At 32.0% G+C, this 25,641-nt stretch overlaps 4 protein-coding genes across 6 annotated transcripts; 2 read left to right on the top strand and 2 right to left on the bottom strand.

Annotated features, from left to right (window-relative positions):
• Positions 1-693: 693 nt before the first annotated feature.
• Positions 694-1,817, bottom strand: LOC105770857 (cold shock protein 2). Its single transcript, XM_012592211.2, has one exon. The coding sequence runs from the start codon at positions 1,582-1,584 to the stop codon at positions 1,027-1,029; it is 558 nt and encodes a 185-aa protein (XP_012447665.1). The 5' UTR covers positions 1,585-1,817; the 3' UTR covers positions 694-1,026.
• A 1,516-nt stretch (positions 1,818-3,333) lies between these two features.
• On the top strand, positions 3,334-6,681 carry LOC105765946 (pathogenesis-related thaumatin-like protein 3.5). The gene is made up of 3 exons (XM_012585233.2): positions 3,334-3,390; positions 5,574-6,237; positions 6,412-6,681. Exons 1-3 carry the CDS (start codon positions 3,342-3,344, stop codon positions 6,548-6,550), a joined length of 852 nt encoding a protein of 283 aa, XP_012440687.1. The 5' UTR covers positions 3,334-3,341; the 3' UTR covers positions 6,551-6,681.
• Positions 6,682-13,295: 6,614 nt separating this feature from the next.
• On the top strand, positions 13,296-19,075 carry LOC105769619 (O-fucosyltransferase 10). Of its 3 annotated transcripts, none has more exons than XM_052630008.1 (11): positions 13,296-13,944; positions 14,689-14,791; positions 14,991-15,058; positions 15,138-15,188; positions 15,278-15,366; positions 15,451-15,648; positions 15,862-16,066; positions 16,158-16,325; positions 17,097-17,264; positions 17,805-17,842; positions 17,975-18,155. In XM_052630008.1, exons 1-11 carry the CDS (start codon positions 13,513-13,515, stop codon positions 18,000-18,002), a joined length of 1,548 nt encoding a protein of 515 aa, XP_052485968.1. In that variant the 5' UTR covers positions 13,296-13,512; the 3' UTR covers positions 18,003-18,155. The 3 variants fall into 3 exon arrangements, with proteins under 3 accessions (XP_052485968.1, XP_012445827.1, XP_012445828.1); XM_012590373.2 differs by lacking the exon at positions 17,805-17,842 and adding an exon at positions 18,355-19,075 and having other exon boundaries at positions 13,310-13,944; positions 17,975-18,165; XM_012590374.2 differs by lacking the exons at positions 15,138-15,188; positions 17,805-17,842 and adding an exon at positions 18,355-19,075 and having other exon boundaries at positions 13,312-13,944; positions 17,975-18,165.
• A 2,383-nt stretch (positions 19,076-21,458) lies between these two features.
• LOC105769620 (uncharacterized) lies at positions 21,459-23,166 on the bottom strand. Its single transcript, XM_012590376.2, has 2 exons — positions 22,330-23,166; positions 21,459-22,249 (listed from the first exon to the last, which is right to left on the bottom strand). Exons 1-2 carry the CDS (start codon positions 22,991-22,993, stop codon positions 21,633-21,635), a joined length of 1,281 nt encoding a protein of 426 aa, XP_012445830.1. The 5' UTR covers positions 22,994-23,166; the 3' UTR covers positions 21,459-21,632.
• Between the last annotated feature and the right edge of the window lie 2,475 nt (positions 23,167-25,641).

The following is a 25,641-nucleotide window of genomic DNA, read 5'->3' as shown; positions in this document are numbered from 1 at the left end:
TACCCAGGTCATGAGCTAATTTAGACAAAAAAAAATTAAACCTCAATATAAAATAATTATCGAATTGAAGGTCTAATTTGAAAAAAAAAATACTAAATTCAAAATCCAAAAATGATTTAAACCTTAACTAAATCTTGTGACCGTATCTGTAATCTCCGCCAATCAAACAGCAACCTCTCAAAAGGTTATAAAGCAAGATAAGGATTATATGGTCCTCAATCCTCATCCTTTTCAAAAGGAAACACGTCAGTTGAGCCCTTCAACATGCCCTTTTTAAGATTCTCATAACACAACAAGTGGAGACCCGCAAATCTCATGAGTGTCTTTCTTTCCCTCTTCAATGTACCTTCCATAACAACCAAATTACAATATCCACGAGATTGAAAAAAAAAAACCACAATATGCCAATACATTCTATCCTACGTTACTCTAGCGTATGTGTCCCATGACATGTACGTTTAATTTTTCTTTTTTATTTAAAAATAAATAATTTAATATCTAATATATGAATAATAAATTAATTATTTTTATTATTAAAAATTAGTGTGGATACAAAACAGTTACACGTCACCTATGTTTACTAGTTTAGCAAAAGGATCTAGTTACTTTTTGCTCTTTAATTGCATATATATTATATATTTCAAGCATCAAACTGTAAAACTAAAAGCAATCGATAGTCAATAACAGCGAACATGAAAAACAAAAGAAATTTACTTCAAGGAAGACAAATGATTGCCCATTCATACTGTAAATGCAAAGACTAAGAATAGAGGATTAAAGAAAGAAGAATCGATAAGAATTAAGAGAATGACAACAATTACAACACATTATACAAAACAATGGACTTTTTTTTTTTTAACGATGTTACCAGATCACTCGGAATCGGGAAAAGTAAGCCTGATCGGAAAGAATGGACAACTTTCCGGTTTCTTCTTCTTTTGCTGATAAACCCCTTTCCAAAACACCGTAAAAGAAAAACTTATACTCACTAAATATTATAGGAAATGTCCGGTTTTGTTTTCTGAATTATTTGTTAGGGCAATCCCTTGCAAAATGGCCTTCATCTCCACAATTAAAACATCGTCCCCCAGCTCCTCGTCCATCACCGCTATCGCCACCGTATCTTCTATTTCCACCACCATCTCCACGGCCGCTACTGTATCTCGTACTTCCACTTCCACCACCTTGATAACAATCCCTGGCTATATGCCCCGTCCTCCCACAATTATAACAAGCGCCACTACCTCCGCCACCGCCACCACCATAACCTCCTCTCCTGTAACCACCACCACCTCTACCTCTGCCGCCAAAATATCCTCCTCTTCCACCACCACGGGAAGGACGGCGAGGTCGAGGCATAGGAGTTACATCAACGGCCTTAGCTCGGCCATCTTCACCGACATCGATGGAGAACTCGACGGGTTGGCTATCGGAGAGGGTACGAAAGCCTTGGGAAAGAATAGAGGTTTGGTGGACGAAAAGGTCGTCGCCTCCGTCGTCGGGAGCTATGAAACCGAAACATTTCTGGGCGCTGAACCATTTGACCGTGCCAGTGGATCTCTGGGTGCTGGTCGCCTCAGCCATTGCCTTCGAGAAGGTTCTAGAAAATTCCTAAAGTAAATAAGTTTCTCCACCGGGGCCTTTTTTTTTTTTCTTCTTTTCTTCTGTGTGGATTTATTGGCTGCTCCAATAATATTGGGGGCGGGCTATTTTCGTGTTTGATGCGGGATAAAGATCGGAGGGTAGAAAGAGGAATTGGATTGGATCTGAGGGTTTGGAAAATTTGGTGGTTTATCCGTTTGGAGTGTTTGACTGGTGTCGCTTAATTGTGAATGGATTAGCTTTGGCCTTTTTCTCCTCTGTTTGAAATACTTATGTGTGACTGAAAATGAAAATACTATACGACAATACATACAGAAGACCTTATCAGTTTTAAAATAAAGTAGCTTTAAATATTTCTAAATTTAATAATACAATTTATTTTAATATTATTATCAAATACACTGTGAGCAATTTTAAAAAATATTTGGAAAATATTCATTTAAAATATAAATTAAACTCAAGACTCTTTTCAAATTTATAGTTTCTTTGTTTTATATTTATATATATAATTTTATTTATATAAAATAAAAATATCATATATTTTAATATAAATATTTAAAATATTTATTAACTTGTTTATTTTTTCATCATTAAATTGAAATAGAATATATATTATTATAACTTCTTCCAGGCTAAACACGTGGCACTCCCAAAAAGCATCAAATGGATGTCTCAAGACAATCCTTCACCTCCCATCCGTCAAGATGTCCTCAACTGCTATGAGACTCCCTGTTGATTGAAGATAACATCCCCTTTCATTGGATTATCAGCTCACCACAGTCTCGCTTTTCAGTGTGAACACTCTCTTTAGGGTCCCACCTAAACATAATGACCTCGTATTCTCTCAAAATGCATAACATAATAAGCCCCACTGTGCATGTCTTTTATTTACAGTATGATGGTAACCACCTTGCCACATCACCAGTACAGGATAAGAGGACCTCTCCCTCCCAAATGATGAGAAAAAGATCTTTTTCCCCTAAGCAATTCTTGAGCACTTATTCTCGGCAAGTAACTTCTTTAACCTTCACGGTCTCCTCCTTCTTTTTATTTTCTTTCTTTGACTCTTCACTTGTTAAGATGAACCGACCTCCATTAGACTACCATAACCTCTTTATTTCCTCTCTTGTTCATCCTAGTATCAACATATATAATGTAAGCAAAAAGATATATATAATTACCAGAATAATTATATTTTAAAATTATAAATTTAAAACCTAAATAAGAAATATCAAAATTTTGATACTAATATTTAGGGTTCGAAAATGGTTTCATGTTTGGTTTATTTAGGCCTCCACCGTCTTAAGTTGATCCAAAACATTAGATGTGGATCATGTGTGAATCAGTCCAAGCCTGTGAACATTGTTGCATATATTTAAAGGAACCTTATAGTAATGTATGTGTTGAAACAAGTTTTAAGTTTTGAGGTAGCAGAAGCAGAATATTGTCAGAAAATATTAATCCAATAAAGCAACAAAAAAGAGAGGGTAGGGTGGCAATTATTATCATAAAATAAGATGGGAACCTGAATAAACTTGCGGAAAAGGATTAGGGAAAGAATCACGTTAGCCTACCTTCTATGGAAAAGCCTCCCTATGACCGGTTAATGCCTTTTCAACTTCAACTCTTCCTACTTACTACGTTACCTTTGCACGTATTCTTCATCCCCCATTTTGCTTTAAATGTCTCTCTCTCTATACATACCTACTGCAAATTCCTCAAACAGATAAAACCACCAAATGGATCAGCTTTTACCTCTTTTGTTCATACTGCTCATGCTTTCATCAGGTATTCATAAATTCTCTTCCATATTCTTTATAATAATGTAACAGTGTATCCACACATAGCTTTATTCCATTTAAATAGCGATTCTAAGTTCTTTCCGATATTTTCTATTTCTTGGACTTTGGCAGGGGCAAAAGTGTATGAATGTGCAAGAACCTTCACCATTATAAACAATTGCAAGGATACTATCTGGCCTGGAATTATCCCTGGTGAAAGCTTTAATGGTGGAGGTCTTGAATTAAAATCACACCAATCTATCGTCTTTGACGCCCCGGTTGGCTGGAGTGGTTGCATATGGGGTCGAACTGGTTGCAAGTTCGACGACAATGGAAATGGTCCATGCCAAACAGGGACTGTGGCCAAACCCTTAGTGCGGAGTTGCCGGCAAAACCCCGGTATCACTCGCTGAGTTTACACTTGCTACTCTTGATTTTTACGATGTTAGCCTCGTTGACGGATTCAATCTGCCACTATCCGTTACACCGATAAACGGTAAGGGAAATTGTTCCACTGCTGGATGTAACTCTGACGTCAGGCATAATTGCCCTTCCGAACTCGCTGTCAAGGCCAAAGGGAAGGTTATAGCTTGCCGAAGCGCATGCGACGTGTTTGACACCGACGAATATTGTTGCCGAGGGACATATGGAAACCCTTCAACTTGTCGACCTACATATTATTCCAACATTTTCAAGTCTGCATGCCCTACTTCCTATAGTTATGCATATGATGATCCTACTAGTATTTTCACTTGTTCTGGTGCAGATTATGTCATCACCTTCTGCTCAACCAGGTTCGTATCTTTCCCGATTAAATATCGATCTCAAACCGAGTTAAGCTTCAAGTTCAGAAATCGAAACTGTCCTATTTTGGAACTAATAATGAAAGCAACCCATTTTACAATCTCCTTTTAATTGGTGATTTTTGAACTGAAAACTTTTTGTCCGATGTTTCGATTAAATCCAGGAATCAACCAGTATGCACATATCATGATCACAAGCTTGTTTGCAAGAACAAAGCAAATGGTTTAAACCCATCGGTAGGAAGATGGTGGGCAACTCTACTTGCACCACTCTTGATGGCTAATCTCAGGTTCCTTTTATAAGGAAAAAATCATTCTTTGTTTTAGAAATAGGACCATCTTTTTCTCTCCAACATGGCAAAGCATGTATGGTTGTATCCTGATTTTTCTTTTCATTTGAATATTAATTCATTTCAAGTCTCTTATTGTAAATATGAGATCATTTTAATTCTCTTAGAACAAAAATTAAATACCTGCTATATTCAAAAAAAAAAAATAGCTGCAATGTTTAATTTCGGCATGTATAATTATGCTTCACTAAGAATTCTCTAATGCTGTGGAGATGTTCATTATAAGTTCGACAGAAATGTCCATACCAATAATACCCATACCAATCAAATCTATATCCTCTTACGTTAACAATAATATCCGCATTCAATCGAGTTAAGATTTAATCGGTATAGTACATCTCAAAGTTAAATTACTATAATATTAAAATAGAAATATTTAAGACTTTTAGGTTATAATAAATACCTACCTCTCAAAATAATCATACACTTAAAATATTATTTTATTTTTCTTTTAAAGTATATATCTAAAATTGTTATTATTTTAATTTATATTTATATTTATATTTATATAATATATATTAAAATTTATTAATTTTCACCACAAAGTAGGTGTGATAAATTATAATGTTATATAATATTTTTATATCATTTTAGTCATATTAGCCTTCGTCTACATTACTGCTAGTTACGTGAATTAAACTTAGGTTAGGATGGAGAAAAGAACAAAATAATAATTTGAATGATGGGGTTTAGGGTTCCATTTTTTTAATTAAATTTGGTTCAATTAAATATATATATTTTTCAATTTTGGATTCGTTGGTGAGAAAGGTGTGACTATTGAAAATTTATTTTATTTAATTTTAGTTTTAATATAACGAAGTTAAGTATTCTATTTTTAGCATATTTTATTTCTAATTTAGTTTAGAAAACTTTAAAATATTATATAATTTATACTGCTCATGCTTTCATCAGGTATTCATAAATTCTCTTCCATATTCTTTATAATAATGTAACAGTGTATCCACACATAGCTTTATTCCATTTAAATAGCGATTCTAAGTTCTTTCCGATATTTTCTATTTCTTGGACTTTGGCAGGGGCAAAAGTGTATGAATGTGCAAGAACCTTCACCATTATAAACAATTGCAAGGATACTATCTGGCCTGGAATTATCCCTGGTGAAAGCTTTAATGGTGGAGGTCTTGAATTAAAATCACACCAATCTATCGTCTTTGACGCCCCGGTTGGCTGGAGTGGCCGCATATGGGGTCGAACTGGTTGCAAGTTCGACGACAATGGAAATGGTCCATGCCAAACAGGGGACTGTGGCCAAACCCTTAAGTGCGGAGTTGCCGGCAAAACCCCGGTATCACTCGCTGAGTTTACACTTGCTACTCTTGATTTTTACGATGTTAGCCTCGTTGACGGATTCAATCTGCCACTATCCGTTACACCGATAAACGGTAAGGGAAATTGTTCCACTGCTGGATGTAACTCTGACGTCAGGCATAATTGCCCTTCCGAACTCGCTGTCAAGGCCAAAGGGAAGGTTATAGCTTGCCGAAGCGCATGCGACGTGTTTGACACCGACGAATATTGTTGCCGAGGGACATATGGAAACCCTTCAACTTGTCGACCTACATATTATTCCAACATTTTCAAGTCTGCATGCCCTACTTCCTATAGTTATGCATATGATGATCCTACTAGTATTTTCACTTGTTCTGGTGCAGATTATGTCATCACCTTCTGCTCAACCAGGTTCGTATCTTTTCCCGATTAAATATCGATCTCAAACCGAGTTAAGCTTCAAGTTCAGAAATCGAAACTGTCCTATTTTGGAACTAATAATGAAAGCAACCCATTTTACAATCTCCTTTTAATTGGTGATTTTTGAACTGAAAACTTTTTGTCCGATGTTTCGATTAAATCCAGGAATCAACCAGTATGCACATATCATGATCACAAGCTTGTTTGCAAGAACAAAGCAAATGGTTTAAACCCATCGGTAGGAAGATGGTGGGCAACTCTACTTGCACCACTCTTGATGGCTAATCTCAGGTTCCTTTTATAAGGAAAAAATCATTCTTTGTTTTAGAAATAGGACCATCTTTTTTTCTCTCCAACATGGCAAAGCATGTATGGTTGTATCCTGATTTTTCTTTTCATTTGAATATTAATTCATTTCAAGTCTCTTATTGTAAATATGAGATCATTTTAATTCTCTTAGAACAAAAATTAAATACCTGCTATATTCAAAAAAAAAAAATAGCTGCAATGTTTAATTTCGGCATGTATAATTATGCTTCACTAAGAATTCTCTAATGCTGTGGAGATGTTCATTATAAGTTCTGACAGAAATGTCCATACCAATAATACCCATACCAATCAAATCTATATCCTCTTACGTTAACAATAATATCCGTACCAATCGAGTTAAGATTTAATCGGTATAGTACATCTCAAAGTTAAATTACTATAATATTAAAATAGAAATATTTAAGACTTTTAGGTTATAATAAATACCTACCTCTCAAAATAATCATACACTTAAAATATTATTTTATTTTTCTTTTAAAGTATATATCTAAAATTGTTATTATTTTAATTTATATTTATATTTATATTTATATAATATATATTAAAATTTATTAATTTTCACCACAAAGTAGGTGTGATAAATTATAATGTTATATAATATTTTTATATCATTTTAGTCATATTAGCCTTCGTCTACATTACTGCTAGTTACGTGAATTAAACTTAGGTTAGGATGGAGAAAAGAACAAAATAATAATTTGAATGATGGGGTTTAGGGTTCCATTTTTTTAATTAAATTTGGTTCAATTAAATATATATATTTTTCAATTTTGGATTCGTTGGTGAGAAAGGTGTGACTATTGAAAATTTATTTTATTTAATTTTTAGTTTTAATATAACGAAGTTAAGTATTCTATTTTTTAGCATATTTTATTTCTAATTTAGTTTAGAAAACTTTAAAATATTATATAATTTTTTTAATGATGAACCAATTTAAACCAATTTGGCCCTAATCACTTTTACTTTTTGTCTTTTTAAAAAAAATTATAATAATAGGGTAAAGCCCGAATAATAAACGCGACTCAAACTCAGACCACACCTGAGGTGATGAACACCCTTGACTGTCAGACCATCACATGGGCTTACTTTTGTCTCTTATTTTATCTTTACGGGTTATTGTTTTATGTATAAAAATACATATGATTTTTTTTAAATAATTAACCATAAGGTTTGTTTGAAATTCAACCAATTTATTCTAATTTTTTAAGAACCAACGTATTTTATGTTCTATAGAGACTAAATTTTCGAGCTCGTGGGTGTCCATTTTATTAATATTGTTTTAAAATTCAAACTTAACTTCTCTCAATAATATTAGAATATAACTTACCATTACACAATGTAATAATAGCTGAGTATATAATTTACACCCAGCACTAAGTGATTAAACCATTCATAATTGACATAATAGGAATATATATTTTATATAGGTTGATATATCATTTAGTATCCGAGATTAGCTTTAATGTTCAATTTGGTACCTAAACTAAATGACATTACGTGGCCTAATTAATATTTGACATGTATGCCCTAGTAATTTCAAATCAAGTCTCAATGTTGTTGAGCAATTGTCAAAAAGCACTTCCTTTTATAAAATAATAAATATTTTGTGGAGATATTTTGTCATTTGAAATAATGTGAAATCTAGAAAAATATGCTTAATGGATTCGAACCTAAAACATATAATTTTCAATGTCTTTACTATTTCAACAAAAAAAACTTTATTTAATCTTTAAATCGATTTTTTATAAATATATTTATTATATTGTGAATGTGCCATAATTTAAGTAAAGGTAAACTACATTAGAAGGCACTCAACTATTAGTAAATTTCTTTTTTGGTCACCCAACTATTCAACTTTGTCTTTTTTGGTCACCAATTAGCTAACGTAAAAATGGAAACACCTGAAAATCCAAGATAGATGGGTGAGAAAAAAAAGACAAAATTAAATAGTTAAATGACCATTTTGAAATTTTTCATAATTAGGTGACGAAAAAAAAAGTTTACTAATATAGTAGGTGACTATTTTGCAACTTTGTATAGGTAGGTAACTTAAAAAGAAATTTATTGAAAATTGAATGACTACTAAATATAATGTACATATAGAAGAGTTGTTTCTAAAGGAGATTATCAATTAAAGTTTTTATTGAGTTAGTGTGACCCTTAATCAGTCTTAATTCAATTGTAACATTTTTATTTAGATCGGACTTGAATAAAATTTTAAACTAATTTTCGAGCTGGAATTGAATCTAAAAATTTTTAATTGAGCCGTGGAATTATTTTAGATATAATAACATCATGCCTCCTAAATGAGGCCCATAACTTGAGAGACTTTAGTGGGGGCTGGTTGGAAGATGTGAATCACCGAATTCGGACGACTAAAGCTTCCATAACGCCACAGTAAATCTTTTGTCCCTTTTTAAAGATGGTAGACCCTTGCAGTTCCCTAGCTACCTTTCTTTTTCATTTTATTTTTGGCTTAAATAATGGTCGGCAGAGGGATTCAACTTTCAAATGGAAGCATCAAACTAGATTCCATCTACAATACCCACTTCAATTTTAATGGATCTCATTCAGGATTCCAGTCATCAAAGATCTACTCTAGCAAACAAAAAAACAACCACCAACTATAAACTTAAAACATTGACAATCGTAATACTTTGAGTTTTACATAAAATGAATTTATTTTTAACAAATTTTCAATGAGTTAAGATTTAATTGATAGGTGACACGAACTTAATCAATCTTTTAAATAATAATATAAATCATACAAAATCAACTTTTCTTTCTTTGTTATCAATAGTGCACAAGAACGATACCTTAATTTTATATATATATTATTATGTTATGTTTTTTCACTTAATTCATCGTTAAAGCCGGGTTTGAAAAGTCATATAATAATTAGATTTAAGTGTAATTAGAGCATCTAAGTGATACTCTCCGATACCAACAATTACACTTTAACCCAGTTATCTCATGGTCTTTCGAACATGCTGATACATTATTTAAGTTTAGAAAGTTATTTTTATTCAATAATAATATTTTAATTTTAAAATATACTTTTATGTTATTTTAATAAACTCGTTTAAATCATTTAAATTTTTATTTACTAAAGATAATTTTTAAAACATTTTGACTTACTAAATAATTAATTAAATTACATAGTATTTATTATAAATTATTTATACTAGATTTAACTAAATTAAATAACATTTACGATTAATTATTTACACTTGGTCAATGAGAAGTTGTTGATAATAAAGAGTACATGTTTAACCTAAGATTGAGACTTACCCAATAAACATGCAATTAGATAAAATTGCATAGAATGTTTATTTTATTAATAATTGTATTGTCAAATACTTTATTGGACCAATATATTATATATGACTTATTTTTAGATTCTTATTGTAATTTAGTCTTGATAATAATCATATTGTCGATTTTTTTTGCACAAACATATTATATATGATGCTTTAATTTTAGGTTTTATTACTAATGATTTTTCTCAAGCATTATTGATAATTTTGTAATAATTAATATTTTTAGAATTTATAATTATGTAATTGTATAATTACAATTTACCACACTAAACATGTCGTAGTTTAATCAAATAAGTCAATAAAATTAAAATTATTTATAATTACAAGAGGATATAATTACTATAATAATAATTGCATTTTATCCAACTACTTGTCCAAACTAGAGGTGTCCATGAGTTGGACCGAGACGGGTCCAATCAAAGTCTTAGACCCATTTGCTAGGCCTGGAAAAAATGCTTAAAATTTTGCCAAAGTCTGGTTTAGATAAAAATGCTAAAATTCGGGCCCGAACTAGCTGTATTAAATTTTTTATATTATTTTTAAAAAATATAATACATCAAAAATACTAAAAGCATTAAAATAAATGTTTCCCAACAACTTGAAAATAAATTAAAATAAATATGTATACTTAGATAACGCTAATATAGGTACAACTTAACAAGTAAATGTCTCTAAAATAGCAACAAAATTAACAATAAAATAAGAGTTATACAATATTCAAACAATAACAACAAAATAACAGCAACAGAATGGTGAAATTGTAGCAAAACAATGAGAAAATAATAAGAAAATAGCATCAAAACAATAAAAAAAAACAGCAATAAAACAATAAAAAAGATAGCAATTCTTTTTTTTACAAATTCGGGCCGGACCAGGCCGAGTTTGGGCTGAAAAGGCCTTACTGGAGGCATGACCCGTCTTTTAAACGGGCATTATTTTTTGTCGAAACTTATTTTTTTCTTATATTTTTACCTAAACCCACCCACATTTTAAATGACCCGGCTCATAAACAAATCTAATCCGAACACATTCTAAATTTATTCAATTATTTTATAATTAACAATAAATAAACATACGGCTGCAATGAAAGTTAAATTAGAACAGTTATATTTAATGATTTTGGTAGGTGAATATTGAATATTAAACACTGAATACTTTTAAAACTATAAAAAATCTTTATAAATATATATATATATACATAGAGTCTTATGTTAAATTAGTATATTTGACTTGTAATTAAACTTAATGTTAATAGAGATAAGTAATGCTGGGGTAACATGTCCCTTATTAATTATTTTAATGGAATCTATGAAAAATGAAATAAAAATATTGGTTTTATGTCAAATTATTTGTTAGAGGCTACACGATTTTTACAAGTCATACAAGATGAGTTCACATGTTTTCATACTACTAAAGAAAAATATATTAGACCATGATTAAGCACTTTGGTTATGGAATAATATATAAATATTTAAAAAACATTAAACGTATTTTAAATCAATAGTTAAGAAAACACTAATATGGATTAAGAAGTAGTAAAAATAGTTTCAACTTTGAATTTACGGAAATGGCCGTTACAAGGTCAACAAACATTCTCAAAAAGCGGGGTAAAGGAGTAAACCGTGCGATGTGATCCCAAGAAAAGTGCCTTGAAGCGTATGTTTGGCTCCTCCTTTTCATGTCTCCATGTGATGGCTCCACGTGGCATTTAGGGAACATATCACTCAGGATCATGACTGTATTTTAATATAAAATTATTTAAAAATAAATAAGACAATTATGTTTTAAAGAGGCGATACTTTATATTTTATTAATAATATATAAATCCCATAAATATTGACAATTTGCTTTAAAGAAAAAGCATTTTGTAGAATTATAGTAAAATGAAATTGATTTCATAAGATCAAACTGCATGACTCGAATCAGATAAAAATAATATTAAAAATCGAAGACAATACTACGGATGGTTCAATTTTATATTAATAAAATAAAATTATGTAATAATATAATCACAGAATAGAAATGGACTAAGAACTAATACAATCTAAATTAAGATTAATTAAATTAAAACTCATACATAATAAGATTCTTGTTAATTGAGCCAAGGCTTCATTGGCGTATAAGTAACAAATTAGATTTTGATTGAATGGCAAAATATAAATGTTGAAAACTATAGAAATTTGGGTTTAATTTTTATTATATGTATTTATATTTTATTTTTCCATATAAAACATATCAACCGATAAAAAAACACTTAAAATGATATAATTTATTTTATAAAGCAATGAAATATTCGTCATTATCCAACTTGGTGTTCTAATTGACTTGTAACATCAAAGGTATTTTTTATCACCCAATTAAATTAATGATCAATTAATTCGTGACACTTAATAGTATAGAAAGATTGCACTGGATTAATATCCAATTGACTTATGACACAAGATTTAATAAAGTAATTATAAATTTTGAAAGAAATTTATTAAAAAGTATTTCTAAAGAAATAAATTTACTATAATTATTTTAAAATTATAACTTTTTATACTTTAATTTAATTTAAATCTCAATGCTTTTATTATCATTAAATAGTAATTCAAATTAAATTAGCTCGGAAAAACTACTATCAAATTGAATTTAAAATCAAGTTACACAAACCCGATTCTTCTTTCTCAAACATCATTTTTTTTTTCTCTTCACTTTTGAGGCACCATTTGTCTCTGTCCTTTCATCTTTAAATATAGGGCTCCACTGAGGTAAAATATTGCACAATTTATTAAACGACAAAAGCTTCTTTTTTTTTAAAATTATATTTATATGATTGGATTTCGAAACTTTGACATGATATCAAAGACGACAACCATCCCTAAAATTGATTAAGTTTTAGTTTAATCGATATTATTATTAGTATAATTCTATTATTTAAAATTTAGGAGAGATTATAAAATTAATATATATTCATAAAATTAAGATATTTATTTTTAATAAATTAATATATGGGATTTTTTGAAATAGTATATATTATAACACAGATAATTAAATTGATCATCGTGATTATGTATGGTTGACTGGCTTTGGCTTTGTCTACATTTACCTGATAATGTAAATTTATGGTGTTTGGTATGAAAATGGGTAAGGAAGTAAATGATGTGTTTGATATAAAAAGGGGTCCAATTAATTAGGGTCACCTTAATTATTACCTATTAATATTGCTCCAAAAAAAAATCCAAATTGAATTTAAAATTTAACAAAGACTTGATTAAAGGTTATACAAAATGAACAATTTCTTCTTCAAATTTTTAGCTAAACAATAGTGTCTTCAACAGTCAACGTTTAAAATAAAATTAAATCGGCTAAGTTGAAGCCACGCCGAATAAAAGCCAAGCTTATGTCTGTCTGTATGTTATCTCAGTGGAAAACAACAGAACAAACAATATTAAGAAAAAATAAAATTTCCTTTCCTTTTCAAATTTTTTATTTTAGGAAAAGCTCCTGAAATCAGTCCACAATCTTCCCAGTTTCACTTTAGGAACTTTAAAAATCTCCACAAAAAAAAAAAAAGGAAGAAGACGAAGAAGAAGAAGAATCAGCTTTGCTTCCTTTTTGCTGGGTGTCTATTTACATGGCAGCTCACATTGCCACAGCAATGAAGCCCAAGAGCAATAACAGCAACAGTAACAACAACAGCAACTGTTGCAGCAATGGCTACAGCAGCGATGTCAGTAACGGGAGCGACAACAACTCTCCAAGCCCACCTCCATCGCCACCGAAGCCTCGTCTTACTCCGTCCCTGTCGCAGTGCCGCCGTCGGCTGCGTTCCAAGACCAAGTCCTTCGTCCGCCGTGAAAACCTTGGTTCCGGCCTGAACTTCCGGCGTAATCTCCGTTACTTGTTGCTGCTGCCACTTTTGTACATTTCCGGCTTGTTAATGTGTGTCGGTCCGTTTTCTGGGTTTTGGGGCTATGCTTCTGTTCCCGGATCAGTGTATCGTAGCTACGAGAATTTTCAAAGGCTTTGGGATGATATTCGCCTTGATAATTCTTCTGCTCTTGAGGTCTTCTTTCTTCTTGCTAGACATCTCTTTATAACCTTTTTTATGCTCTTGATTGCTGCTTTTTTTTTTTTTGTATTCTAGTACTGGTGGAGCTGGTTGCTAGATGTTGGATAAAGGTTAAATTTTGAAAGGATCTTAAATTTTATGTTAATGGAGTGTTTTTATTTTTATTTCGCTTGTGAAGTGAAACTAGATTTTCTTTTACAATTTTGGCTTTTAGTTAGAATGGGTTTTTCTTTAATCATAATTCTTAAAAAGTTGTCATAAAATAAATTTGTTTCTTGGACAAGGCAGAAACGGGTAGTAATATGGAAACTGATCATGAAATTAGAAAGCAAAGAAGCTTGATGGGGATAATGAATGTTGGTGTTTTGAACATTCTACATGGAAAATGATGTTGATAAGAAATGTTGCCTATATGTATGTTTATTGCTAATGCCTTTATCTTTTCTCCACTTCAATTATATTTGGCTAGTGTCGGTTACAACTCACAACAGAGATAGCAAAAACTTGTTTTTGAAAAGGACCACTCTAGGTTTTTCAGCATCATAATATGGTGACTTAGATAGAGCTAATTTGACACATTTTGTTTATTGTATCAATGATCTACATAAAAAGCCCTCCTACAAAAGAGACATTGAATTAGGAAATAAATTTCTCCTTCAGGTTTCAGTCCCTTTAATAGGATCTAAATATGAGATGTTTCTTTCTTCAGTAAGCTCAAAATGCTGCTTCTTGCTGCAGTTGTCCTCTGTGTGGAAATACAAAAGAAGGGTGAAAGTACAGAAACCTTGTCCAAATTCGACAGCTAGAAATCATTTCTCCATGTACAGAACGAGCATAATGGGTAATTCTTACTGAGATTGGTTCTCTCTTAAAGTTCTACGATACTTGTATTGGAGTTTAGGAACAGCTATTGTATGATTATTCCTACATGTTAGGGATAACAAATGAAGGGTGGGGCTGAACATAAAATTTTTTACTTGAGAGGGAGGAAATGAGCTCCGGTTTATTTGATGGTTCAATTTTTTTTTTTTGACATACAGAGTCTCCTGGTTCTAGCGGTTACTTGATTGTTGATGCCAATGGTGGTCTAAACCAGCAACGATCTGCGGTATGCTATTATTGTATTTTACTATAGTACTACATTTTGGTTTTCTGCAGTCCTTTTACTTATTTATTAAACTTAACAGATGTGCTTGGTTCTCACTATTCAAGTACACATATGGTTCTTCTATGCACACGTAAAAGCTCATTGTTTCTACTTCTTACCTGATTATCATAATATTTATTCTGTCATGTGCATGTAAGCATTGTTACTATTTTTTCTTAGATATGCAATGCAGTGGCTGTAGCTGGACTCTTAAACGCAATACTAGTTATTCCTCGGTTTGAACTCAACAGTGTTTGGAGAGATCCCAGGTATACTTTCATTGACCCATTATCTCAAAAATTAACTAAAGAATATTGAGAGACCTGATTCTTGAAAACTCAACTGTTTTACAGTCAGTTCGGGGATATATATGATGAGGAGCACTTCATAAACAACCTTAAAGGTTATGTAAATGTGGTTAGGGAGTTGCCTGAAGCATTGATGGAAAGATATGATCAAAACATTTCCAATATTCCAAATTTCCGTGTCCAAGCATGGGCTACTGTAAATTATTACTTGGGAGTTGTTCTTCCCATTTTGAGGGATCAAAGGTATGTGTCACATTGTTTCTTCTAAATCTATTTTTATGTTGGCAATGAAACATTAATTGTATTAGCATACTGCGAATGAAGTTAGCAGATTGTTTAGTAAAAAAACAAACTTCTTTTTTTCCCATTTATTTAGAAATTTTAGTACATGATATTTAATCAAAATTCTCCCAAGTATACTTCTGATTTGTTTGTGATGATGCATGTTTGATGCAGAGTTATCCGTATTGCACCATTTGCTAATAGATTGACAATGAATGTCCCATCTCATATTCAGTTACTGAGATGCATAACCAATTATAAAGCATTGAAGTTCTCTACGCCTATATCATCACTTGCTGGGAAGCTAGTGAGTAGGATGATTGAGAGGAGCTCAATGACTGGTGGAAAATATGTCTCTGTCCACCTGAGGTTTGAGCAGGTATGGTGCTAATCCTTGTTTTACCTCTTCTGGAGCAAACTATTCATTGTCCTAAGGAACTTAATGTGACAACTGCCCCTCCATTTTTTAGGATATGGTAGCCTTCTCATGCTGCGTGTATGAAGGAGGGGAAGCAGAAAAATTGAAAATGGATTCTTTTAGAGAACAAGAGTGGAAGGGGAAGTTCAAACGAAAAGATCGTGTCATTGTACCTGCTCTCAATCGAATTGAAGGAAAATGTCCTCTAACTCCTGTGGAGGTACCTAATAAAAGTTGAACCTTTTTTTGTTACTTTTTCCAACTATAGTTTATTTAAATAATTCTTTCAATACTTTTTTGGGGCTATGGAACCATACTATTTAAGGCAAAGGCTGCAGTGCTGCTATACCTATTGTGGTAGTACAAATTTATGAGCTCTTGTTGTTGGCTTATTCTGTTTTTGTTTAGCTATTATTTAGTTCATAGTGCTAGAAAGGGTAAGGAAGCCGGTCATAGTTTGAATTTCAGAGCTGTACGGAAAAAAGTAACCCATGGAAGTAAAATATCTCTAAAATCTAAGTAAAGCTGAGAGGCAGAATAAATTCATGCATAACAGTTCAATTAGGCCCTAGGCCTTGTTATGTCATATACTCTTCCTACATTTCTTGGAATAAATTATGTTCTGGTTCTCTTTCCTATATTGACTGCTAAGTAGGATTTGACCAGATTTTTCTTCCTTATTATCTTTGTAAATGCTACAAGTGAGAACATGCTTGAGTATCTCGTTATTGTTGCATTTAATTCTGAATGTATCATGTTCATCAAACCATAAAAGAAATATATATTTCTGGAAACAGACACTGTACCCCGATAGTAGCTCAAATATGATAATTGTTTTATACTATTCAACTTCTCCATGTTGTTTACTTGAGGTTATATGAATGCTTATTCTTATTTCAACTTATCTTTTGTATTTCTTTGGAATTACTCTGGTATATATGCTAGTCCAATTTTGGCAAATAATAGCACAATGTTTTTCCTGTCAGCATAGGTTGGATTGATGCTAAGAGGTATGGGATTTGACAATAACACCTCAATTTACATAGCCTCGGGGAAAATTTACCAGGCTGAAAAACATCTAGCTCCTTTACGAGAGATGTTTCCTCTTCTTTACACTAAGGAGTCTCTTGCTACACCAGATGAACTTGCACCTTTTGAGGTAAATCTTGTCTTACCATTTTTGCAATGTTTCAAGTTTGAAGTTTGTTTGAAGAAGGCATAGTTTGGATTTTTTTCTGTAAGTTAATTAGTTTGCCAATAAGTTACCTTTAACAGTTCTGTCATTTTGTATGCTAACTACTCAGATACGACAATTAATAGATTTTATTTTTCTTACCAAGAGCTAATGTCTCAATCAACGAGTTTTACATGTCTTAAATGCTCATTCCTTTTACTAGATCGTTAACATGTATTTGCTCTTATTAACAACTCTTACTGAGTTTTAGTTAGATAAATTAAGCAAGTTGTTCGAACTTTCTCTGATTTCTATAACAACTACACTTAGCATCACATCTTTGTCTTATGTATATGACCTGTATTAAGCCTTTAGGATACAAAAGTTTTACTTCAATGAAATTATTAATATACTTCTAGGTCAAAGACTTGGGAATGGTTAATTAATAGCTAGCGATCTAATGCCTTTATCAACAGTAATTATATGTAGAACTTAGAGGGCAGTGATTCTTTCTTTTTGTATCAGATCTTTATGAAACTGGAATGTCCAGCTGCATCTTTAAGGTTAGCCTGATTGAATGGAGCGTTTTATCATATTGGACTGCCTAGATTGAATCTATTTAGTTTGATTTATGGCACTACATCCTTTAAAAAAGCAAACTGCACCTGTTTAACATCCTCTGTTTCTCTTTGAAGGGGCATTCTTCTAAGTTGGCAGCTTTAGACTACACAGTAAGCTTGTTCAGTGAAGTGTTTGTGACAACCCAGGGTGGGAACTTTCCACAGTTTTTGATGGGCCATCGAAGATTTCTTTTCAATGGACATTCGAAAACTATTAAGCCCGATAAACGCAAACTCGTGGTCCTGCTGCAGGACATGGATATCAGGTATTATCTTCTGGACTTCTGGGGTAAAAACACCTTGTTAATGTAGCCATGTTGGGTTATGGGCAAGAAGGATAAAAGTTCAAGGATTTTATAATTTGAAAGAATATACATCCTGAACTTGAGTTATAAAGCACGTTTGTTCTGTTTCTGTCACTTGAGTTTTAAAACATTACTGTACCCATTTTGCAGTTGGAAAGCTTTTAAGGATGAGATGGAAGTAATGCTTGCGGAAAGTGATCGGAAAGGGATGATGGTGCCCAGAGTTAAAAAATTCAACAGAAAAACTTCCATATACACGTACCCTTTGCCAGAATGTGCCTGTCTCCAGAGTTCTAATAATTCAACATTCAGACTAACCGAAGGTGCAAATGTACTCAATTCCCACCATGAGTCTACAAGATAATAAGCGAAGTTCGTACGTCAATTTAGTCCAATACAGTGCAATCATCAAATCATATATAAAGAGCCTACTGTTTCTCTGTTTATGGTTGTTCTACATCATCATTGCTGCGCCTGATCTGCCAAGGCATATAAGGATTGCAGCTTAGGCGAACGACTTGTTGGTTCTCCAACCTTGAGTTCAATACTCCAACGATGGTGCTTCGGTTTTACTTAAAGATACAAATTTTGTTTTGCTTGCAGTGCGGATGTAAGACGTAGATGGATTTGCGACCCTGATCAAATGAGGTACTGTTTGACAAGATTCTTTTGTTTTTTTTTCATAGTTAATTTCACTTATAGCAGGAGCGGGACAGCTTTCTTGTTCTTTTCTATCATAAAATTCTGCAGATTACTGATACTGTCTCTATTGAAATTTTTGGTATGGCAGACAAGACTGGTTAGCATTGTCCTGGTTGGAAATGTATTTATTCCAAAAAAAAAAAAAAAGTGCCTTGAACTTATTTAAGAAGGTTAATTTCTCCATTTATTTCTGTGAGTGGGAATAGGATGGAAAAATGAGGCATAATTGGACAAGACAAGTGTTGTCTTTTTTTTTTAGCTTTTCCACATTCCTACTATGAAATTTGCCTGGATTCCTGGCAAAACATGCAAACTCTAAATAAGGAGAATCCTGCCCCGACAGTAAAGCAGATGTTTCGTTTTCAATGCATTTGAACAAAATCAAGGACCTGATTGATACGATATTAATATTTTAAAATTTTAATTAAAATATTTTAAAGTTTAGGATGTTTGGTGCAATTAACCTATTTAAATGAATGAGGTAAGTAAAAGCAATCCATCTCTAAAAGTTAAAAGTTTAATGATAAATTTGGTCACTAAAATTTGTATATTTTGTTAAAATAGTTTTAATTGTATTTTTGAGCCCTTTTGGCTATTAATTTTTTGATTTTTTTAAATTGCTTTCTTTAATATATTTAATTAATAAATTCAATGTTTCAATGTTTCTCTTTTTTCAAAAGATTTTAATCTTTCATACTTTTGTTTAGTGAGAGGTTTTTTATTGAGTTAAATTTTTAGATAATTACATTTATTTTCTTTAAATTAAGAGTTATTTTTTAAGTTCATGTGTTATTTATTTTATTATTTTCACATATAATTATCTTATAGGATTATTTAAGTAATAAATTACATCTCATTAAAAATATTTCACGTATGAAATTTCATATAATTCTCGTTAAATTTTTAATAGTATTTTTATTAAATCTGTTAGAAAAACAGTTTGAAAAGAAAAATAAAAGTGGCCAAAAAAAGCTCAAAAATACAATTAAGAATATTATAACAAAACATACTAACAGTAGTAGTGAAATTTATGATTAAGCAAAAATAAAATAAAAAGTTTGAGTTTTGATCAAAGAAGAACAAGAAGTGGGAGAGGGAGAGGGAGAGGGAAGATAACATGGTCCCATGCTATGCTAGTAGTTAAAAGGCTGGTCCAAGCATTGACCCTGACCCAACACACATGAGCCGATAACAACAACAACAACATGTGGCTGGGTTCCACCAACTGTCAGGCCACACTGTTTAATAATTAATCCCAGTGCCAAAAACTCCCACTGTTTTGCAAATTGGGAAGGCCTCTCCCTCTCCGCTACGCTTATAGGAGTCTTCACTGTCGTCAACATAATTTATACCCTCTTTTCCTTTTCCTCTCGTGTCACGTTGCTTTCTTTTCCTTCCCATCATTTTTATTCTCTTCCTTTCTCGAGTAAATATGAACACATGTACACCACACAAAAGATAATCAAAATATGCTACACATAAACACATTATAATACGATATAAATAGATGAATTAGGGATTGTAGGTAAAAAGCGTCCATGATGAATAGGACTTGAGCTTGTGTTTTAAGCATCTATCTATGACGTGGCCGTTGTTTCATTCTTACTCTTCTCATCCACTGTAAAAGTAAAACTCATTACTCATCAAAAGCTCTGAACAAAAGCTACCCAAAGCATGCATGAGAGCCACTTCCTTTATCCCTCTTTCTTTGGCGCCAAACCCGTCGTTAATTTTTTTTTGTTTGACAGTTCATGCATGCATCTTTTTGCTGTTATTTTAGTCACCTAAATTATAAATTGATATAAGAAATACCACAACACCTTTAGCTGAAATGTATGAGAAAAATATTCCCATAGTCATGTTTGTTATTTTTATGAAATAAATAAGTTTTTTATATAATTTTATAATTGAGTTGGAGTTTGATAGATGGGTGACACCATCTTTTTAAATAATAGCTTAAATGTTAAAATCATAAACATTAATTTATTATGTTAATCTTGTTTGAACGTGGTATATTAAATAAATAGGTTAATTTTCATATTTATTATATTCAAAATTATTATTTATATTATATCTGATATTGAAGCTTTTATCGTGTTCAAATTATTTCATTGTATAATGTTTTACATTTCTAATATATATATTTGTCGATCTAAAAGAAACTAGCACGCTGTACGGACAAGGAAGTGGGTCGAGGGCTGTTTCCTAAACTTGTTTCAGGGTGGTCTTGAATCATCGATTTAACACAAGATGTTGAGACAAACTGCAAATCAAAGCATCTTCAGTAATGTCTTATATGCAGTATTAAAAACCAAAGTTTGTCGGGTTTTTTTTTTTTTGTTTGCAGTAGTAGTAAAAAACCTGATCAAGACAAGACACGTCAGGCCTGTGCAGTGCTCCAAATCCATGGAAAGAAAGTTTTATTCCATATTGTTTCATGTTCCAAATTCCGAATGTACTTTATTCGGCATTAGCAAATGGAATGGGAATCTGGACATTGATGTAAGATAAACAATGCCACATGACAGAGATACTTCTTTATTGCCCTAAAATTTCTTTAACCTTCTTCGTTGATTGGAAAATTTTTGTCTGCATTACAAACATCTTTCTGCTACTTCCAACATTTTTCAAGGTAACAACAAAACATTACATGCTATTCTATTAATTATTTCTTTAGCAATTCAAACATTACATTTAATTAAACATGAAAATCCCTAATAACCAAACTAAAACCCTCTATAGATAACAACAAAACAAGGCAAGATAGCATTAGGGTTAAACACAAACAACTCGTCCAAATCGGAGTAGACACCAACCGCACCGGCCACCGAGTCGTATTCCTCCATGTTATCACCTTCCATGATGTTCTTCTTCACTCTCCCGGCGATCACCCTACACACAAGCATTGCCCTCTTTTCATAATCCCCATCTTCCACCCCAGCTGCTTTATCATGTGCTTTGCCGCTGGTAGCTGTGGTGAGAATTCCTTTTCCATTGGTTTCTTGAGCCACCTTGAACCCATTTTTTATAATGCTGCAAACATTGCACTTTGGGATTGTGTTGCACAAGTTGGTGGACCCACTGAGACCGAGTGAACATGCAAATGTGGTGCAGTGAAACCTTAGGAGCTCGTTCCCATCTGCTATGCAACGTGGGTGCTTCTTGGTGGCTTTGGATTTGATCGAATCGCGGTATTCTTCGAATTTAGAGATCGTTTTGGGGGTGTTTTGGACTTTAAGGATCCGATCAATTTGACAGATTGGTGTTTGTTTCTTCAACCAGCTTGACTTGAATATGATTTCCACTATGTTCTTGCTTGTGTCCTCAGGTCCCAGTTCAGAAACTGTGTTTGATTTATATAAAAAAAAAATTATCATATTATATACAAACGATGGGTGTCTCGAGGGAGTGAATTTATTTTACCTGCATGCCTAACAGCTTGATGAAGCTCCAAATTTTCAGCTTTCATGAAAATCTCACCACATTCAGGGCAAGAACAAATGGTGCCCCTCAAAGAAGGATCTTTGGATATACCAAGAAGGGGATCAACCACCAATTTGCACTCATAACAGCCGGAGAATCTCCTAAACGGCATTCCTCCAAAGGAACCACCGGCAGAGGAGCTGGCTGGTGGTGCTGCTGAAGATACAGAAAGAAGTGAAGAAGAATTAGTGGAAGAAACGGCAACTCCGTTGAGTTCACGCAGAGGAGCTTTCATGGATCTGCTAGAAGTATCAAATGAACCAAAGGATGCCCTTTTCTTGTGAACTTCAGGGGAAGCCATTTCAGGCCTGCAGTGGATGACCTTTGTGTTGCTGCATAATGAACCTGAACACCTCATTTTTTTGCATTTCTTGCCTGTTTCTTCCATCACTTGTTCCTTTTGTTGTTGCTTTTGCTTCTTTACCTTCTTCTTCGGCTGTAACTTCTGTTGCTCTTCTTGCTCTTGTTGGCGGTGATGATATTTACCAAAGAAAAATCCTTTGAGAACTGCCCAAGAAGGTGGCTTGTCAATTTTCTGAGGCCACTTGTTTTGGTTTTGGTAAGCTTCCATGGTGGGTTTTCTTTGGTGAGTTGAACCAGCCATATTCAAGGAGATATAATAATACTAGTGATGGGTTTTTTGTTAATGTATTAGAACCTCAGATAGACTGCCATCAGAGACATGAAGGGGAAACAGACATGCTTCTTAAATCCTAGGTACCTGCTGTCTACCGAATACAGACATTAGCTAGGATTTGTATGTTTTTGGAGTTATTTTCCAAATTGTACTTATAAATAATTGCTTTCTCTATGGAGATGATCACTATAGATTTTTCATGGCAAATAATGGCCGTTGATTTTCATTGCAAGTACTTGGATCATCTAAACGAGAAACTAACATTTGACCAAAATAAAAAACACGAGAAACTAAACCATTTAATTCTTCGAGTTAGATTAGCGTTTGATATTTCATTTTATTAAAAAAAGTATTAGATTAAGCCACATTTAAATAAAATTATGCAAAACTAAATTAGTTTTGATAATGTGTTTACTTCATATATTTTATAACTTATTAATTTTGACATTTACTTAATTATTTTCTAATTAGGTAATTTGTTGTTTAATGTGTTGACAAATAAATCGAGTTGCGGGCCACGTAGAAAATTTTACATGACCACAAGTCTAATTAAGTTTTTAGGAATATTTTATTTTAATTTTAATTTTGAAAAACATCTTAATTAAGATTAAATTTATTTTAACAAGCATGTAAAAACTCATTATATTTTATTTTAGAGTTATTATTATTATTATTATTGTTGTTGTATAGGCGTTAATGGGGTGCACACACAGAGCCACCGTAGTTTCCTTTTTCTATTGTTATTTACTTATTCGATTTTAATAATAATAATAATGGTTAAATTCAATTCTAGTTTGATAATTAATCTGGGATTTCAAAATTGCATATATATTCTCTAATTCGGCATTTGTTAATTCTCCGGTTTAAAGATTTAATTGTTGAATCGGTATAATTTGTAATTGTCATATTTAGTCCACCAAATAATAAATTGACGCGATCAATTGAGTGAGTAGTTGGATCTATCAAAGGAGTTAACGATCAAATTTAAACGACCTGTGCAATTGAGGCCATTGATTTGAGTCGTGTCCTAGTTTGCAAGACCCTCAAGGAATTAAATCACGGAAGCTAATTTTAAAATTATTCGCTTGGTAAGAGTCAGCTGTCAAATTATTTCCGCGGTTAATTTATATATGAAAGGGCTAGTGGTTTGAGGCTATTCCTTGATCCAGCGTTGAAATTAGGGAGCTGGTAAGGGCCGACCCCTCCTAAAATAAAAAAAATTCATATAACCCCTTTGAAAATTTTAAATTAGTAAAGATAAAATTACACTTTGACCCCCTAAAAATATAAAAATTTGATTTAATATTTTAAAAATTAGACATACATAGTGTGGGTTTGGATGGGCGATTGGGTGCGGTGCGGTGCGTTTAGCTTACTTTTTGTCTCACGCTACAGTATCGCTATAGTATCTAATCTCACCGCCACCGTTGTTTTTACACTAACCGCAGGTAAACGCACCGCCCATCCAAACTCACCCATAGTCTGTTAAAATGGTGGAATTGCCTTTTCTTTCTATCATGAAAATTACAATTTAATTTCGACCTCCTAAAAATAATTTCTGATTTCGCCCTGCCTTGATCATTATATTCGACTTATAGGTTAGATGAGAAAATCTATGGGAAGAGATTAGTTCGAAGCAGAAGCTGAAACTTTCGTATTATTGATTTATTCAAATCTAATTTCGTTTCCTTATTTTTATTTAATTTAGATTTAGATTTAATTACTCTTCTTTATTTTTGCATATTCACATTAATTTTTATCATAAGAAATAATAAAATTGATCAATTCAATCTCAAGGATCGACCTTACTCTATATGATGTAAATGAATTTATTTATTATGGTGGATTTGACACCCAGGTTGAATAGATATACTCTTAAATTGTTATGATATAAAACATAAATGGATTAAAAATTGTAGTGTGTATTGTATGCCCGAAATATGAAAAGATTATTTTATTTTATCATATTTTGATATTAAAATGGTTTTAAATTTTAATATATTACCAACAATTGCATAATAAGGAAACTTTAATAACTAACAGTCGAAAATATTAAAATATATGCAAATAATTTGAATAAAGTACATCAAATCTTACATCTAATATAACGACATTGTCTACTATACAACACAATTACATAAATATATTAGTTTAATAATGTTTAAAATAAACAAAGTAGTATTATATATCAAAACTAGAATTATTTAAAGATATTAAGCCTGTCGGTTGAGTTTTAATTCGGTTGGTATCAACATTGTTGTCAACACAATAAGACGTGAGTTTGAGCGCATTAAAACGCATCTATCCTCCAATTAAGGGTTGGAGAGGGTTTATGAGTAGTTCTAAATATGATATAAAAAAATTTTAAGCATATTTATACTTAAAAGCATTTTATAAATATAGAAGTATTTTAGTTAATTTTGTTATGAGTATACATCAGTGAGTGTGAGTTTTTTTTTTTAATGTATAATTTTCTATAATTATTTATTTATTAAGTGGAAATGTATTATTTTGTTGTTAGAGAAAAATATAAACAATGTAGAATATTTAAAGAATATAAAAGAACAATGTAAGTTAAAAATAATGAATTAGTTTTTTATTTTTAAAACGTTCAT

This window comes from Gossypium raimondii, chromosome 5, assembly GCF_025698545.1.
Source record: "Gossypium raimondii isolate GPD5lz chromosome 5, ASM2569854v1, whole genome shotgun sequence".
Lineage (NCBI taxonomy): Eukaryota > Viridiplantae > Streptophyta > Magnoliopsida > Malvales > Malvaceae > Gossypium > Gossypium raimondii.
The sequence above is the reverse complement of the archived record's forward strand: the minus strand, read 5'-3'. Positions and strand labels throughout refer to the sequence as shown.

Coding starts and splice junctions, on each gene's coding strand:
- LOC105770857 (XM_012592211.2), bottom strand. CDS start 1,584: ATGGCTGAGGCGACCAGCACCCAGAGATCCACTGGCACGGTCAAATGG.
- LOC105765946 (XM_012585233.2), top strand. CDS start 3,342: ATGGATCAGCTTTTACCTCTTTTGTTCATACTGCTCATGCTTTCATCA. Junction 3,391..5,573: donor ACTGCTCATGCTTTCATCAG/GTATTCATAAAT, acceptor GGACTTTGGCAG/GGGCAAAAGTGTATGAATGT. Junction 6,238..6,411: donor ATCACCTTCTGCTCAACCAG/GTTCGTATCTTT, acceptor GATTAAATCCAG/GAATCAACCAGTATGCACAT.
- LOC105769619 (XM_012590373.2), top strand. CDS start 13,513: ATGGCAGCTCACATTGCCACAGCAATGAAGCCCAAGAGCAATAACAGC. Junction 14,792..14,990: donor GTACAGAACGAGCATAATGG/GTAATTCTTACT, acceptor TTTGACATACAG/AGTCTCCTGGTTCTAGCGGT. Junction 15,367..15,450: donor AGTGTTTGGAGAGATCCCAG/GTATACTTTCAT, acceptor ACTGTTTTACAG/TCAGTTCGGGGATATATATG.
- LOC105769620 (XM_012590376.2), bottom strand. CDS start 22,993: ATGGCTGGTTCAACTCACCAAAGAAAACCCACCATGGAAGCTTACCAA. Junction 22,250..22,329: donor TCAAGCTGTTAGGCATGCAG/GTAAAATAAATT, acceptor AATCAAACACAG/TTTCTGAACTGGGACCTGAG.